This window comes from Dromaius novaehollandiae, chromosome 3 (genome assembly GCF_036370855.1).
Source record: "Dromaius novaehollandiae isolate bDroNov1 chromosome 3, bDroNov1.hap1, whole genome shotgun sequence".
In the NCBI taxonomy this organism is placed as follows: domain Eukaryota; kingdom Metazoa; phylum Chordata; class Aves; order Casuariiformes; family Dromaiidae; genus Dromaius; species Dromaius novaehollandiae.
In genome coordinates this window covers 92,043,620-92,062,805 of record NC_088100.1, presented here as the reverse complement: position 1 = coordinate 92,062,805, position 19,186 = coordinate 92,043,620, and the positions used below count along the sequence as shown (strand labels likewise).

Below are 19,186 nucleotides of genomic sequence, written 5' to 3'. Positions count from 1 at the left end.
ATTTCACCGAAAACCAATACTCTTTGCTCATTACCATAGGTCAACCTCACAGTGAATATTCAATGTATTTCATCTAAAGAGTTTATACTGCAGATTATATTGCTAAATACTATAATGCAATGCTCCTCAAACTTTTCACAGTATACTCATGTGGGAATGCAACATAGGTGAAGTGGTCTCAGTATCTCTTCATTGTGAGCAGTCTGACACCTGGCTGAAAATGCATGATTATATTTAAAATGTGCATTTGCATACACAGTATCATTTGTTATGTACTTGTAAAAACACAGAAGCACCCTGAAGTATAGTTCATGCAGCTACCAAAACTAATGTGCATTTTGTTTTAGTTTTATATGCAGATTTTTTATCTTTTATCTTTTTTAAAAAACCTTTTCTTCTCTTAATTTAAGAGGGAATAGGAAACAGCAGGTCCCTATCCAGATTCTCAACTTTTAAATGAACAAGAAGCATCAGGTTACAAGGACATCATGAATATGTTGTGCGAGGAGCACATCTCTATGCAGCAATGTGATCAAAGTATCCAACCTAATAAGCTCAAATTAAGGCTATGTACATCGATTCTTAACTCAGCCTGAAGGAAAGCTCACTGACATTTTCAAAGCCGGATAATCCTTGTAAGAAAGACCCCAAACATAAAACTTTCTGTGCATCCAACACTGAATGCTGCTGTTAAGGATACAGAAAGATAACACTTCTGTAAAGTTTTCCCTATGACCACAGATAGCAGCTGTAGATGTTCTGAACATGCTGGACTGCCTTCTTACCAGACGAGTGGAGAATTCCACCACACTAGGCTGAACAGTATTTACAGTTTGATTGCTTGTGATGACATGAGTTGATCTGACCCCTGGAAAGGTCAGATTTTCTTGCTAAGGAATATTTTAAAATAAAGTTTTTAAAGGAAGATTCAACCCTTCTGTTTCTCATATGTTGATCAGAATTTACATTACAGTGTAAAAAGCTATAAACCTTCCTGAAGAAGGAAAACAAAAACAAACATATGTAAATATTAAAAATGCAACTAAGGTACAATGTTCTGCAACACTATATGCTTCTCTACAAAAGGTACTTTAAAAATATATGTCAGTGAGTAAGGGTAGAGGCAGAACTTATATTAGGTGTGCAAACACATTGCTACTCCTCTCACCCAGTAAACATTCTTGCAAGGAGTTACACTTAACCTTAGGTATGCCTCTGCAGTGCCTACTTTAGTTAATCTTCTTATAAATTTGCACCATTTACCAATTTACATTTCACCTCCATGAAAGTTCTGCAAGTTTTCACTAAAGGAATCAACTTCAGCCATGTAAAACTGCTTGTCTCACAAACAAAGGCTTCTCCTCAGGTTGAATCACACAAATGCAAACTTCTCGTCAAGTACAGCAGTTCTCAAGACACTACATTAAGCTATAAAATCTATCCACCATGGATGGTGGCAAAAGGAAAGTCTATTTTAAGCAACAAGTGAAAAAATATTAATTTCGAAAAGCTTTTTCTAGAGCACTAGGAAAACCTGCTCAAATGATGAATGGTAACTGAGAGACTTCTGAATGTTAGCTGTAAGATTTTGCTCTGTTGTATGATGGCTCAATAGATTTGCAATGACAAAGTCAGTTTTTTGAAAGTATTAGTCTCAAATTGAAAAAGAAAGCCTAGCAATCCAATAAAATTTCTAGAAAGGCCTTTGTCTTCACATGCAACTCTACTAATAAACCAAACCTCAAATGATTATTTTCAAGTTTCATTAAAATAACAGAAAAATATTTATTATAGGTTTAGAATTTAAATAAACAGAAAAACAAAATAAAAACTGTGTATGAAAGACAGAAGCCTCTCAGTGTGAGAGATCTGCATACCCACCAACCTTTTAAAGCCATTAGATGCAATCAGAAAATACTTAGCTCAGACTGGCAAAATAGTTTTTTTGGTTGTTTTTTCTTTTCTTCAACTCTCTACTCAGTCTTTTCTAGAAAAATACTTATCTATCTAAAGAACAGTTTTTACCACAAGCCTGTATGTTAAAGTAACCAAATGATTAACTTCCTAATTCCATGCTGTGTCAGCAGCCTGGTGATCAGCAGACCATCTTAGCTTAATTTCAAGGTTCCCTTCCTTTAACTCCTTCCCTAAAGGAAGGATGTCAAAATACTTCAAACCAGATTCCCTGGATACAGCGCCCCCCCCCCCCCCCCCCCCCAATCTCCAAAGACACTATGAGAAGGTAGATAAGCATGCAATTAGGAAAACCTTAATGAGAAACAGATAATATTAAAAAGTACTGAACAATGTTCTTAAAAGCTGGAATTATGAGATCTTCAGGGTTTGAGAATACTTCCCTTTATCAAAGAAGCATCTAAGTATCTGAGTTGCTGCAATTAAAATTTTGACAGGCTTCTATAACACATACAGCTTCAAACCCATGGTTCCTGCATTGCTTAATCTGCCCTAGTTACCAGCACAAATACTTACCACTGAACTGGTACACACGTTAAGAAATAAAATATGTGGTATCTATCTAATCAAATAACATCATCATATCCACCAATACAGTGAAGAAAAAAAGGTGAAACAAGAACCACCATATTAGTGCATATTACTACACAGTTGAAGACTCAGGCCGTGAATTCATGCATTATCACAAAGCTTAGCACTTGTCTTGTGGTGAACAATACAGGAGCGCCATCCAAGAAGATGCAGAAAAATGCTACTCGCCAAGAAAAACAAAGCCATTTTTGTCCAAAATAAAAGCATTTTAGAAAGGAAAATATCAAAAATAGTCAAAACACTCACCTTTCTCTGTGTGCAGACGTTTAAATGAGTCTGTTTTTGATAAGCTTGGATCTGAGATGACTTTGGAACCAAGCTTAACAGTCAAATCTATTGATCGGTAGCCTTGAGGGAGTTTACGGTCATACAGCAGAGTTAGAAGCTGGGCAAGTGTCATTTCAGCTGGTAATGGTTGGCCTAAACAACAATGGCATCGAGTCAGAGCAGAAAATTATGATTGGGTTATTTTAACATGCCTTTCCAGGTGCTGTTCATTACTTGTATCGCAGATGCCAAGTAGACTAAATATTATTTGGCTCTAAACCAAAGCCTTACTTTTAACATTTGTTCCCTTGGGAAAAGGGGCCCCATCAGTTTGGGAGAGCCTGTTAAAGAACTATGCCAACATTCCCTAAGGCAGACCTGTGCCAAAGGTTCAAGCACTTGGCAAATGCAACAAAAAGCTACGGCTGTAATTTGATGTGCATTTTAAGCAGGTACTGCCTGCCCACTACTATTAAATCCTACCTCTTCATCATCCTTGTATTGTGGTGGCATAAATGTGTGTGACCATAAAGTAAAACGGTTAAAAGAAAATTAAATATTGTACTGGGTGAAAATGACTGATTAGAAATTTACCTCTTATTTAATTTCATTAACTGCCTCCTTACTTTTATAGAATAAAATAGATGAGAAACTCTTCTGAATAATATTAAAATATTTTATCCATGTCCATGTACTTTACCCCTTTTCTAAGTCTAAAATTCCAGTCATACCAATTCTTCTCTCTGTAGGAGAGTTTCTTTATTCTCTAATGATTCCCAACTCTTCTTTTCCTGAAATAGTTCTGTAACATGTGATCTGTCTTCATTAAAATTTATTACTCCTCTAATCTGTGCCCCAACTACAGATTTGCCACCAGAAGAGTATAGTTTTGTCCAGATAGCTGATAAAGCCTGAGTACATACCTGCTCTACATAAAACATGACAAACTGCTTAAGATGTGCTCTTTTTGAAGATACAAGTATTATGGAATTCACTCAAGAATATTTCAGAACTGGCAAATCAACTTTCCAGACAGCAATAGATGTTGGTTGCCCACTCAGAACATGACATAACAGGGCAAAAATACCTGTTTAATTCTGACTTGCAAGTCAAACAAAACGTGAGTCACCTTACCAGAAAAACCTTTTCATTCCTCAGTAAAAGGGGAAATTTTTCTTAGATCTTGTTTAGCAACTAGGAACTAAACTTCCAGGAAGACCAGCATATTCATTATTTTAATCAAGCTACAATGATGTTGCAATATTCCACTTTCAGCTGAAAGCAGTTACCAACTGCAACAGTGCTCTACCCTTCAGAAGGCTGAATAGTCATATACAGGAGTCCCTCACCATTATACCTACTTTCTAATGACATACCAACTATTGAAAAAGACCATCATTTTAAAGTTTAAAGACAGTTATTAAAGTTACCTGGTAGAAGTTTATGATATAGGTGAAAGACTGGAACACTAATGGTCTTGCTGGAAGATTCTCCTCCTGTGGAAGAGGTACCTACTTTATCCGCCATCACTCTTCCTCGTCTTGATGGTGGGCGTGGTGGGGTGGATGAAACAGCTCTTTTTGACTGAGATTTCAAACCTAGTATAAAAGTAAAAAATTAAAACTTATTCTGGTATTTAATAACTCTAGTTATTAAGGTCCAAATTCTCAGCGCACACAAATCAAATAACATGAGAAGCAGTCATGTATACAGTCTATTTGGATCTAATCTCACTATTTTTAAACACTTACAAGGTTGTGGATGCTCCTGAGCCCCAAACATAACTGTTCTAGATCATATCATCCATTAAAAAAAGCAAAAACTACTGTTCTGATTCTACCTTAAACTAGCAAAGGGACTGCACAGCAACGAGCCCTATGGTAAAACCTTTTAGGTTGTTTTTTCAGCTGAAGACAAATAAGGGAAAAAGTTCCTAAACTGACAGATATTTCAGCATACAGCCTACTTGCCTGGTCTACCAAAGTGACTTCAGCTACAGTCCTGATAGTAGCACACACAATGAAAGGTACCTTTGAACATGCTCGTAAAGTTGCCTAGTTCAAAACCTTTGAGCTCCATGAAAACTAAAAGGCAGCATAGGTAGATGAAAAACTTACTGAGCTTATGTAGCAAGACTGTCATGTTTTGGACAGTTTAAGTTGACTTAAGGCTCAGCCAAACTACACCACTATCATGTACTCTTCCATGGAGGTGACAGATCAAGTAAAAGAAGTCACCAGGTAGCTGGGTCCATATACAAAGAGTCACAGTGAATATGGCCTTATAAGCAGCCAAGATAATCTGGAAAGTTAACAACAGCCCCAACTGAAAGGCTATACTGTGCTCTGATGTTAACTGTTCCGTAGAAACAATTATAATACTCAGCATATCCTCCAATCACCTCAGTCTACTAGACTAGCTCTTCTCAGGAGATCAGGCCCCAAATAGCATCTCAAATCTCTATTAATTTTACAAACAAGGAACAAGTTAGACACTGGCTGGGTGAATCTCTGAGGAGACTGAAAAGGTACAAAATAGAATATATGAAAATGTAGACAAAAAAAGATTTCATAAAAAGGTAGTAAGAATGAAAATAAATGGAATAAGTTTACATTTTTAATTGTTTTTACCTAATTGGAAGAAATGCAGGCAAAAAGACAGAAAAACTTAAGTCTGTTTCTTTCTAAAGAAGGGAATGAGATATATCAGGCAGTATGATCAGAGATATGACTGGGATAACACATGGTTGCCTATGCTATTTCTTCAGTCTTGAAATATTAATTTTTTCCTCCTGGGTTCTTTTATGCATGTTTTAACCTTTCACTTGAACAGACAAATGTTTTAGACATTACCAAAACATGTTTACCCTGCTTAGGTGGCAGCTACTGTAAATGCCTTTCCAGATAAAGATGCTGCAATTAACTATCAACTATGTTGCTTTAGATATATACAAAGATCAGTGAAACAACTGCTCTATTAAACACTTGAATTAGCGTTGTATCTACATCTAAAATCCTGAAATAAAAAGCCTGAGAAACATTGGTGCCAGAAGTCCAAGGAAATCAGCATCTCTTCTTCATGCTTTATGAAGTGTAAATGAAATTGAGATAGCTCTGTAAGGCAGAAAGCTAGGATAGCTTAAAGTTCATTAATCTCTCTCTTACACCAGAACTTCAAACTGAAACACTAGTGATCTCTGCAGCCATCACCTGAACTGTAACCTTCCTGTACCACTGCAAAATTACCATGTTCAACTATAACCTCCACACCAATTTTGGAGAAGACAGGTTTACATGAATGATTTCAGAAGTATTTCCAGATTACTTTTTAGAGGAAAAAACCCCTCTATTTGCAGTTTCCAGGTGGAATAACATGGTTTTATGCATATCCTCCATCTGACAGATTTTAGCACAGCTGTTATGCAAAGTAGGAGAAACCTTTTATTTCCAAAAAACACACTGTGGGAGTGGGTGATCAAATTCCAACACACTAGCCACTGCAAAGGTGGCTAGTGTATTTTACATAGCATCCATAGCATACCGCAGATGTGCTTGTTTAAGCATGAATTTGTTGAAGCATATAATTCATTAGAGGCAGTCCTTCAAACAGCAAAGGCCAGTTCCTGGTAAACAGCCAGCTAGATTAATAGGGCAATACAGTTTTTGCTAATCATCTTTAGTAATAAAATGAATTATTGGTTGATATGTTTTTTTTGCATTTAATATTCAGAGAAATCCATTTTTCAGCAGATAGAAGAAAAAACATACCAGAAGCAACAACAACACTATAATTGTCCTGAAATCCATTTTCTGCTTTAACTTTTTCTTTCTCTTCATAGTTCTTTTTTTCTTTATCTTCTTTCTGTTCATTAATTAGTTTAGCTGTAATACTGGGTGTATCTATAGGGGGGGGAAAAAAAAAAGAGAAGAGAAAGGTATTTCAACATATCAAATTGATTTTATTACCAGTTTGCAGGCTGTTAAGGCACTTGCCATTCTCTGTTATTTTACTAGCTTATAGCTCTATAAAAATATTACTGCCTGGGAAAAATACCTACAAATTAAGATGTTACGATAAGTCTGACAAAAACAAAACAAACAAATGCATACACTTTCCTGTAACAATTTAAAACTGTTACAACTCTAAAAAGCTATGTGACAAGTCAAGAATGCTTATGTTAAAAAACCACTGCAATCAACAGAACAATGAGGAGGTTAAGTAAAAAAAACAAACAAGACCCTCCAAAACAACACCACACCACACATACACACTTTTTCTTTTTTTCTTTTTTCTTTTTTTAAATGGACACCTGCAAGCTTCTCCAAATAAACTGTTATATATAAACTTGGGTATCTAGTGTCATATATTGATCCAGTTTCAGAACTGGTGAGTATGATTGTTCCTTCGAAACTGAAAGATGCCCAAAGAACACTGTACGTCTGAAACTTGTGCCATTTGCTTAAGTGATTACTAGATTACAGCAGTTCAACTATCTTGCTTAGTGCAGACCACAAATACCTGGGAGTCAATACTAAATTACTGATTACTGGTTACAGTGGATCATTTCCCACCTGCTGAGATGCAACACTAGCACTAAAACAGCCAAATAATTTCCTAATTGTTTTTGAGTAGGTTCTTGTTTCCAGTAAACCACAGCCTTAAGCCACAACCATAGCCTCAAGACCTGGAAGTAGAATCCAGATTCCTTTAATTTCATATCATCTATAGTTGAATCACTGAAAGAGGTATAGTTTGACCTGCTTGGAAATGCATTATAATTTATGCCTGAAGACACTGGTCATGTCTACGTCTACCCATTAGTTCAGTCCAAAAGAAGATATGAATAGTGAAACTGCCAGTATACTGAGGACCCAACATCCACACTATATATTTCAGACTGGGTGTTTTTTTTTATTATTAATAGTAATATTATTTATTTTTACACTTTAGAGTAGCTCTAGCCTGGTCCCATTGATTGAATGCCCATTTGTTGGTGGAGTATTTATAAATTTATTAATAAAATTGAAAAAGCTTAAACAATGGTATTTTTAGTGTTCAGATGATACCCAGCTTTGCTATTCAATTCTGCTGACAAGCCAAGAACAGTACCATAACTTAAGACTAAGGGCGATGGACTGCAAAGTAACTGGTACTCATCCTAGACAATCATATCTGCAATGATACTGCACATTTTCTTCTACTGATGAAGGGATGTGAGCAGCAGATTTAGCAATGATTTTAGATGGTGTTTGTTTTCAAGGCAGGAAAAAGCATAAGAGATGAATGCAATTATTGTGATTTGTTTTTGCATAAAGCATGACATAATCAATTTGAGGTTTTAATATCATACAGAAATCACTGATGGCATATTTAAGAAAAAAAAAAAACAAATTAATCCAAGGAATAGCCTCCAACATAGGATTTTCATAAGTTCATGTTATTGCAGTGGTGATAGTAGTTTAAAGTTATGGTAATAGCCTTAAAAAAAAACAACCAACCAAATAAAAAAACAGTTTTCATCCAATTCGGATAGCAGCAAGTCCAAATAACATGAAAACAGCAACGGTATATCCCAAGGTTCCTACTTCTGTATAATTACAGCTCCAGTCAGGCATCATTTTTCCGCAGCCTTGGAGAGAAGGGTTATTCAAAAACTCAGCAAAGGGATAAACAGGCTTTAAGACAGCATATTGCGCACTGGAAATTCTCCCAATCACAACCATTTGCAGTCAGTCAGTAGTGTGCAGAAGGGCTGTACAGCTAGGCAGGAAGCTGTTGATAGCAGTATTTTGTCTTTGCTTGAAACTGGAACAAGTTAACCCAGTGTAGAAAATAAGTTTATTGCATTTATACTAGAAATTTGCCAGGAATAGAAACGCAGTCCCTAAGGGCTGTGAATTGAGTAAATCCCAATTGTAGTTGACAGAACTTGGTGTATTTCTAGCAAACCAAGACTTTTCTCTATCTGACATAGCTTAAAGGCATATCGACCTGCAGTTCAATCCTTAATAAAAACATTAATAAAGATTAAGAAAAATGACCTTAATAAAGAATTAACATTCCCAACAGATGGAAGAAAAAATAAAACACAAGAGGAAAATGACAGAACAGATCACCCTTTTTTAGAAGCTTATTCAGGTAATTGTCAATATTTTTTCAGCACAAGTTTTTCAGACAGCAAGTCTTTACTGTGTAAGTGTGCATAACTATGTTGCGTGTTAAGCAGATCAGTTATGCATGTGACAGGATGGATTAGTCACCTAAGCAAATTTTCTCTTTTAAAGTGCTCTAGTTTTACAGAAAAAGTAGCTCAAAGCTGAGAAGCCAAATGTTAACTTATATTCTTTTTGTCCTATTTACATTTAATTTAAAAGGAAATTACAAAAAGAAAATTAATTTAAAAGGAAATTACAAAAAGAAAATTAATTTAAAAGGAAATTACAAAAAGAAAATTAATTTAAAAGGAAATTACAAAAAGAAGAGAGTTAAGGCACTCTGCAGTATTAACTTGTGTGATCCATGAGGGCCACCAAAAGTTTTGAATCCTTTCTTCCCTTCCCATCCTTTCCCCTTCCCACCCTCCAACCCCCCCAAACACACAGTTTACTCCTCATATATTCAAGTCTTCTCTACTCTCCTAAAGCACGGACTTCATGAAACAATATACAAGAATCAAAACTTCTAATAGAATCCCCCCCCAAAAGTTAAATAATCTTTTTTTTTCTAGAATTAATTCTTCCAATTTAAAATGAAATTTAAGCTGAGGAATAACAATTCAGTACCAAAGTCCAATGCTGGGATGCTTTACAAAGTCAGCATTTGATCACTTTCAATTATATGCATTACAATACATCACACTGGTACCTTCCCCTCCCCAGACCCTATCAGCACTGGCTATCAACTCTACCACCATACACCAACGAGGCAGCTATTCAGCGTAGTTTGTGTCACTGTTTAATAATTGATACCTATCTCATACATAGTGCACTATTCCACTCACTACAGTAACTCTGACCATAAATAGCACAAGGGTCTAAAGACCTTTGTCACATTCCACACATGACCTTGTCTGGACACTAAGTGAATAAAGAATTCTATCAAAAATTGTAAATTATTCCTCTCAGGTAAATAAGTTTCATGCATTTTTCTAGGCTTCACTATTTTTTTTTTAGCCAAAGTCCTAAAGCACATTTTGTTCTGTCCAGTGTTGGAAATGCCAAATAGCATCTAGCATTGGAAATGTCATCGTAGTACTTCCATCATCTTGTTGTTAAGTACATTAGGGCAATACCTTTATTTTTAAAGCACTAGGCAGAAAAGCTGAAAGTGTCACCACAGCATTTGTTGATAATTTAAAGGTCTGCAGTACATACATATAAAAAAAGCAATAGTTCCTCTGAACTCCACAAAGATCTGCTTCAGAAATTAAAGTTGATCCTAAAGTACTTTCAAACTCACTGAGTTCTGAAAAATTACACATACTAATATATCTGCCTAAGAACATACATACCTAGACAAAAGTACAGGCAGCTATGGTTCAGTGCATATTTGCAATATGGCAAAATTGTAATTGCTGTGATGAACTTTGACTTTCATTTGCTTTTACTAAAATGAGACCACCACCTTAAGAGTAAAGAGGAACTGTTATTGCCTAATTTTTTAATAAGACATGGTTAAAACTTATTTTTGATGGAATGTGATCTTAATTACATGTTAAAAAAAAACAAACAAAAAACCCCACTAACCTTAATCTTTAACAAACGGTTCTGTTTGCTAAAGTGTTAAACAAACCACTGAAGTTCAGGGTGAGCATCCACTGTGCAGGTGTCAAAATTTCTATCGTAACTTGTGGCGGCTTGGTCAATGGAGCGCCCTACAGAGGGCTTCATCTCTCTATATATACACTCAAGTAGTATTAACTAAAAATATTGAACTTTTTTAAAAAATTAAATTCATGCCTAAATTCATGCTTGTTGTTTCTAATTTTAAACTTCAACTCTAACATTAAATTAAGGTTCTCAATCTCCACTTAGTAACCAAACCAAAATGTTTATATAACACGCAAATGCATATCCACAGAAATTAGATGGATACTTCATTTATGTCCTTCTCATAGTAATACCATTTCTGTGATCTTAATCTGAGGATAAACTTTTAAGTCCCAGACTATTTAAGTGACATTATTTGTTTTGGAATGTTTAAGTGACGGGGTGAAAGGATAGGGCATTTTAAAGACTGACATTTGCAATATCCTACACAAATATCTTGCAAATATCCCATGACAGATTTCAAAATATGTTAAATATTTAAAAACATGTTAAATACTTGAAAAGCAACCAACCAACAAAATCACACCTTCCCCACCAGCACTGTAACCAAGTTACCTGAATTTAAGTTTTACATGAGATTTACAGAAAGTAAAAAAGATCTCTGAACAATAAAAGTACATTCTAAATGGAACATGTAAGAGATATGCAAAGGCTTACAAGTTAAACCTCTGCTTTGTATTTGGCAACTAGGAACATTCCAAATATACATACAGATAAGGCATACATTATTTTTTTTAATTGAAATTATATCTTTAACAATAAAACATGAACTATTACAAACTTGCCTGACACGCGATCAAGAACCTCTGCTAGAGTTGTTGAGACAGGCAAATGAAGAGTGCGAAATTTGTGTCCTGCTCCATACATTGGATGTTGAATCACATGACTGGTAGCATTAATTCTGCCTTTGTATAACTGAAAAAAGAAAAAGGAATTTTAATGCCCTGAAATAAGTTAAATCATTAAGTTTTTATAAATTTACTTCAGCAAAATAAAGTTAACTTTTTGTGCTAAACAAGAAAACTTTAAAATATTCAACTTTTGAGGTATACCAGTACAAGACAGTAAAAAAGCATTAAATTAGGACAAGTTTAATTTTTTTTAAAAAGCAAAAGAATTTGCTTCAAAATCTTGGAATATTCTTAGCCACTGAAACAATAATAGTGTATTTCTGTTTTTAAAAAAAACTAATCATTTTCCATAGCTGTTTACCAGACAGAAACTGAATGTCCCAGATGTATGATTATCTCAGAAATTAAAACTTCTGAAATTAAATTAGAAAAATCACAATATACTTGGAGAAAGATGTCATTTCTCTAGTGCTCTGACTTGAGAATAAAGTGCATTCTAGTTTTTGTTACCATGATGGACAAAACGTCACTACTTAGCTAAAGCATTTCAATTATTTATAATTAACATATTTTAGCTCTGTTTGAAATTTTCAACTGTTCTTTGCTTACGGTAACTTTCTATAGGCTTCTCTGCAATAAGACAGCTGTTGGCTCCATCATTCATTATCAGAGCTGCTTACTAATATTCAGATATGAAACGAATTCATTGTTGTGCAACACAATCAAAATCAAGCCTATTTAATAGGTGATGATGACCAGAATTCAGCTTATAAAAGATGTTTTTGATAAAAGCTGTTAGAGGTAAAAATGAGGATCCAATCTTTGAAAGGTTATCCTTTTGTATATAATAGAAGAACACTGTGCACATCCAGATTGTTTTTAAGTTTTCTCTTCAGATGTTAGATGTGGAATCTTTTTCTACTCAGTAAGAATAGCTAGATTTAATAACTGAGAAACTTGACAAGTTCCTTTGAAGATATTTCTTCTGCTTTTGCATATCCAGTAAATCTCTGCAGAAGTCTGCTCTATGTAAAACAAATTATTAGAAAATTGATGCTAATCTCTTATATGAAAAAAGGGTTATCCTTCTGGTGTCTGGATAAGAAATTATGAATACCTTGATGTAACCAAAGGCCCTATTAACATCTCATCTCAGCAGGTTAAAGCAAAACATTTAAATGTGTTTGCACTAAACCTGCATTTGTTTCTCCTTTTTCATCTTATACTATCTGATCCAGTTTCCCTGTCATACATCTCATGTAGTATTTTACTTCTGAGATGTAGAAACAGCAGAAAACAAAGTAAAAGACAATTTTTCCTTGTATGGGAATATCAGACGTTTTAGTACTTCTGTCTTTCCTGTATTTCTTTTTAATTGCAGCCTTCAGTTGAGCACATAGCATGTCAGGCATTGCCTATAGTTCTGTGTTCCAGTGAAGTGCATGAAAGTATTAAAGCACGTCTGCTTTCCAAAGTAGTTTGAGAGTCTTTGTCGTTCAGGCTTCTATTTGAATTCTTCTGGGTAACTCTGATGGATCTCTGCCAGTTTAAAAGCATCAAAACTAAGACTGTTCTTAAATGAAGTCGATAACAAAGACCTGCCGGAAAGACTAAAACTTGTATTCCTACTTGCTGCTAATGCTTAAAGACACCATCAAAAAGTCTTCCTCATCAGATAAATTTCAGTTATCTATTCTTTCAGAAACACAGTGTATTTTCAACAAGATTGCTTTGTCTTAAAATACTGTCTTCATTTTTCTTCTAAAATGTTGGGTTACAAGTGAACCTCACCAAAGCATGCCTTTCCAAAATCCTTCAATGTGTACAGTAGGAAAAGCTACTGCATGAGTTCTCAAAGTTGACTATACCCTGAATTGCTTTAAGAATAAAGCTAATCCATGTTCACCATATAGATATCAAAAACCCTTACTGGGCATGGGGACTGAAGAAACAAAGTCATTTTCTCATCCTCTAGCATCAGCTGCAAAAAAAGCCTCCTAATAAATCCTGAAATATTTCCAGAGGTTGGGAGGTTCCCACGCTGAGGAGAGGACTGGAACAATTCACAGAGAACCTGGAATGCAAAATGATATCATATTTAAAATATTGCTATATTTAGGTCTCTAAAATATCTCTGCACAGCCATAATAGGCAGTGCCTAGGATCTACCTTCCAGTTATCATTCAAACTGGAGTTAAAAAAGAGTATACATTAATTGTAAAGATCAGAAACGAGCATGACTGAAGAAAGTATCAGCAGCAAAATAGTTCTGAACCCCCCTCCCCACAAAACATTGTCTGCAGCATCAAAATAACTGTAAGCATGTAGACTATCAAGAAGATAAATCAACAAAAAATATTTAGAAAAAATAGCTTCTAAATTCCTAAAGCAAAAATTTCCTACTCTGCAGGGGAATATTTATAAAGGCCACTAACAGAGAACTGTACTGATTTTTTTTAACCAATTTTACCTGTTCTCATGGCATTGTCATTCTTAATGTTGAAAGGAGAAATCTTTTTTAATGATATTCTCTTTCAACGAGGTCTCCAAGGTTAATGGTTGTGAAGAAATTAGCTGAATCTGCACTAGAATGCTAAATGCAAAGCCATATTCTGCAACAGTCCAATATTTTCCCGGCCACAAATCGTGCAGGGTAAGGTTGCGCAAGCAAATCTAACGGGAATTTTATGTTAGTTACTAATATAAAAGATGCACATGCAGCTTGATTTTCAAATTCCATTTCAGAATAGTTTAAACCTATGCAATCAGACCAAAACCCAAGATACTATATAGAAGAGTCCTTTAAGATCAGAAGTACAACTTTATACAACCAAGAGGAATACAAACCCACATACAGTACCCAACAGCCATGCCAAAACATTTTTGTACTTCTGAAAGACAGACCAACAAGTAACATTTTTAATACAAAACTTTTCCAGTCATTCAGAACTTATGAGAGCGAGCAACAGTGTAAGAGAGAATTTTTAAAAAAGCTAAAGAGAAATAGAAAGCTTTCAAATTTGAAACAAAACACATTTTGACTGTAAGTTATTAGAAAGAAATGAAACCTTCATTTTTTTCTCTTACCTGTGCCATAAGTCTCTGGTTATTAGGATGGCAAGAAATGCATTGTAAGAAGAAAGCAACTGTTGCATTTTCAATAGCTGTCCGCTGTTGAGTGGTCAACCCCGTTGTTACAGTTGAAGAAAGCAAGCTAGATCTTGCACTGGTCTGTTGTGGTGTGACATTGTGTCCTCCAGAAGTAGCACCAGAATGGCACAACAGAAATAAAAGTGCTGTCCACAACGGATTGACTTCAGAACCACCCAACCAATCCTTCATGATGTGGCTGTTGCCAACTTCTGTCAAAAACCTGAGAACAGGAGCAACCAGGTCTGCCGTGATAGGCATTTTATGAAAGTGCTGTGGAACATGATGTCTCCTGAGTCTCTCCTGGGTGATATCCATTGATTGCACAGTGCAGTCAGAGCTAGAAGTGTGATTAAAGCAAAAACTAGCAAGACTTCTTACAAGCAGAGAGGGCAAACCTGAGTCCAATAATTGTTTGATAGCTTCAGGAGATTGAGATGAGGCAGCGAGAGTAGCCAGGTGAGACTCTGTTAGTGCAAGAGGCGCTTGTGCGTTTTTAGAGTCATCTGTTAAGGATGAACTAAGGTCCTGCTTTTTGCTGTCATCAGTCATGGACAGTCTGTGTTGACACTGCATTGGAGGAGGAGTGATACCCATCCATCCCATGAGTAAGGAAAAATAATTTGGGTGGATGTGGCACATTGAGCAAAGTAAACTGTCAACAGCTTTCTTCAGAACCATGTTGCAAGGAAGAGACATTGACCAGTTAAACAGTGATCTGTGAAAGACAGAAAATCATATCAAGACATAGTTTTCCACTCATTTTTACTTTTCTTAGTTCATAAAACATCCTTCATTTCCATATCTATAATTAACTGTTGCAGAAGCTGTAGTAAAATACTCTTGAGCAAAGTTTGACAGCCACATCACACTATCAGCAGGACATTACCCAAAAGGCATTCTTCATTCCTACATTTGAATTTTTTTCACCATACTGTATTTAAAATAGATATGATCTGTCCCTTCTGGCATGTTTCATGTGAAAGACAGGACTCCAGTCTTTTGAAGCTGTCACATAATTTATGCATTTTTGAACCAACTGCAGCCTCTTCATGCTTTCAACTCTCCAATCTGTAGTTACTAGGATAATGCACACACATTTCCACAAAGCTCTCTTCATTAATCCTTTGCAAGATCCGAAAGTACTTTAATATGTTCCCAAAACATTTTAAAACTTGCTTTGTTTGAGTTCTACCTAAAGATCTTACACAGAAGACAAAAGTAGCAAGAATCTTGGTTGAATATTTTACCCTGGCTAACCTCACTGAATTTCTCATTTGAACTTAGGATACGAATTAACAACAGAATTATTCCTCAGAGATACTAAAAACCCACTTATCTTCCAACTTGCGCCCAGCCAAATATTATCTGCTTGAATACTAATTAAAGGCACAGTGATGCAAAAACTAGTTTTGCTCCTATTATTTAGCTCATATTTGTGAAACACTATTTCTAGATGAGTGGAATCTTTATATCATCATACAAACTTAGATGAGAGTAGATGAGGTATTTTTTAAAAAAGCACAGTTTTCTGAACTACCATGGCACCATACATCACTTGCATAATTTTAACATTTACATACACAGGTGAACGCACACTTGGTGCCATTTCAATGTTAGATTTTTAGGTAAGATTTGGATGTATCACTGGTCTAGTGATAAAAAAAACCACTCCTATATAAAACATTGACAAGTCATTTCAGTGACCAAATAACCCGTGACTTTGGGAGGTTAGTCACAACTTCCCAATTTTTAAGTGACAAGTATTTTTTTGAATAAAATCTACATATAATAAAGGCACACTTAAACACTTGTCCACTTGTATATGCACATAAACGCTTTGCCAAAATTCCCTGACTAAATTCATGCACCGGGAAAAGAAAGATACTTTTCCATCTAGATAACTAAAAAATAACTCGGGAATAAATTAGTATCCATGGGCCAAACAGAAATATTGAAATGGAAAACAGGAATGGTAAGAAAATACAGCCAAGAGAAAAGTGAAATATCACATGAAGGAGAGATTAAAAGACTTAGCTAGAATCAGTGAAAATATTTCAAAAGTTAGAATATCAGTGAATGAAGAATACACGAGAACTTTTTTGTTATTAGAAGAAATATTTACCTACATATGTCTGGTAACAATCCTTCCATACTTATTAAAAATATACTTTATGATTTGCTCCAGATGCTGGCTGATATAAATTATAGTGTTCTTTGGCAGGAGGTAGAGGAACAGGACTATATTGCACCATGTATAATGAAACTAGGTACAGTACTTTTATTAATAATTTTTAACTCCAACCTGTGATACAGATAACATACTCCGCAAGAGACAGGGATTCTACTGTGAAACACACTTTGCTATCCATTTTATAGTCATACAACTGAAGACCATAAATCTGCACATACACAAGAGCTCCACATGCTTGTACCAAAGATCATAACTTGGACATTTGCCAGCGTCTGTTTGATTTTGTGACCAAATGTGAAAGGGGATAAAAATATATGAAAGTTTCTTAATGGCTACAGAAAAATTATATGCTATCAAACCAAGTTCCTTTCACTAATTGGAAATGTATTCAATGGTACAAATGAAAGATGTTTTACTAGACACAGGACTTTCTATAGGCTACATTTTTATAACACTGAAGAAACTTTTTATTAAAAAAAGCCAAAAAACAATAAAACCTCCCCAAAAACAGAGTATATGGTTAAGCAGCATAAACCATTCCCATTACCTCATTTATTTTCAGTTTGGAGTCACTGCTAAAAGTATACATTGATGTTTAGGGTATTTATTTTGTTTGTTTTTTAATCGAAAGTTCAAGTTCCACTCAATGTTTTCTACTTTGTTTTATCAATCAGACTACGGCCTGAGCAAAACCGGTGACTCCAAAAAACAAATACTCTGAGAGAAAAAAGCATTTAACTATCAATTTTATGGATATTGTATATTATGAGTAATAATGTTTATACAATGGGATTCTAATGAAGGTTATGATTTCTAGGCACTCTGAAGATTACCACAATTACTCACTTTTGACAAGAACAGCCCAGAGTTTGCTGTTAAAAAAAAAAAAAATAAGAGCAAACGAAACCATACAACAGTATGCCCTTCACATATGTACTATATGCACAGAATTATTTTTCTTTTGTTTGGGTTTTTGTCCTGTTTTAAACAAAATTATGTCTGGAGTATCTGAACTGCACTTATGTGATTAGAAATAAGACACTAATATATATGCAGTTATGTGATTAGAAATAAGACATTAATATATTTGGTTTTAGCTATTTAGACACCTTTAGGTATTCACTCAATAAATTAGCATCAGGGAAGATAACTTCCACTAATATTTCACACTGAGTGCAAGCCAAAGTGCATCATTATAATGAACAAAATTATTTAGTTATAAAAAGTATGTTATGAAATATTTTTTTTTGCTCTACTTACTCAAAGAGTTCTCTGTCCAGCAATGCTGGTAAATCGTATTCAACAAGCAGTTCATAACTATGCCACAAAATTGCTGCTACACAGTGCAAATGGGAAGGAGATGGCATCAAAAGACCATACTCTCTTGTTGAGCTGTTTGGACAAATATAGCTGACCCGGCCACTTTTTTTCATAGCTGCAACTCTTGCGGAATCACTGACCCATTTTAGCAGTGCTTGAATTCTGGAAGGCAAGATGATGTAGTACATTACAAAGGGTCAAACAGATCTAGAAACACTGAAAAACAAATTAGCTTGCTGTCTCTGAATAATCTGATTTACACATTTATCTTCTCTTTTGAAGCAAAGTTTAAGACTGAACTCTTAAACTCTTATTTCCCAAGACTTAGACCACTAGTGGAATAAAAATTAATTAAAAACATATATCATCTTAAACAGTCAAATGTGAGCTCTCTTTCTACAGAGAAAGCAACTGGAGAAGGTAACAGTTCTGAGTAGTTAAGAGAAAAGTCAGTTGAACACTTTAAAAACTTAATATTATTTACAAAGCAAAAAAAAGGGCAGGATTCTCTGCAAAGAATGCAAAGAGCTAGGAGGAAAAGCTGTAAAACTTTCTTAGATTTCTGTACTTACAGGAGATTTCTTATCAACCAGATTTTAAAAAGTCTGATTCTGTGCAGTAAGATTAAATCACTGTTTAGCATATCATTTCTACATACTTCCACATAACAGTTCAAATAACATTACCTATCTTTTGTCCCAGGATCCTGCGTTGTTCCAAGCTGATAAAGAATGTCTATTGTGGAGTCAGAAGAGAGACCATTTAATCTTCCGAACAGTAAAGGGCTATTCAGATCTTGCCGCATTTAAAAGAAAGGAAGGGGAAAAATAATAGAAGTACTTATACATGGAAGTTTAAAAAGTACTCATGGAATATAATTATGGAATTGTAATATTAGCACTGAATTGAGTTTTGCCACTAACATAGGGAAGTAATTCTTACACACACCACCACCTCAAAACTGCCCATTTTGTATGTTCAAAGCAATGTTCAGCCTTATTACAGAAGGA

General features: G+C 35.0%; 1 protein-coding gene across 10 annotated transcripts in view; it reads right to left on the bottom strand.

Annotated features, from left to right (window-relative positions):
• BIRC6 (baculoviral IAP repeat containing 6) overlaps nucleotides 1-19,186 on the bottom strand; it is a 197,715-nt gene that overhangs the window by 67,935 nt on the left and 110,594 nt on the right. For all 10 annotated transcript variants that reach the window (XR_010388504.1, XM_064509466.1, XM_026122956.2 and 7 more), the window contains 8 exons: nucleotides 18,863-18,971; nucleotides 18,117-18,338; nucleotides 14,600-15,380; nucleotides 13,443-13,586; nucleotides 11,447-11,576; nucleotides 6,600-6,731; nucleotides 4,263-4,430; nucleotides 2,812-2,985 (listed from right to left, as the gene is read on the bottom strand). Coding sequence is in view for 9 of the 10 variants with exons in the window: in XM_064509466.1 (XP_064365536.1) it covers nucleotides 2,812-2,985; nucleotides 4,263-4,430; nucleotides 6,600-6,731; nucleotides 11,447-11,576; nucleotides 13,443-13,586; nucleotides 14,600-15,380; nucleotides 18,117-18,338; nucleotides 18,863-18,971 (1,860 nt within the window). In the remaining variant the exon portion in view is untranslated. The remainder of the gene's footprint in view (nucleotides 1-2,811; nucleotides 2,986-4,262; nucleotides 4,431-6,599; nucleotides 6,732-11,446; nucleotides 11,577-13,442; nucleotides 13,587-14,599; nucleotides 15,381-18,116; nucleotides 18,339-18,862; nucleotides 18,972-19,186) is intronic.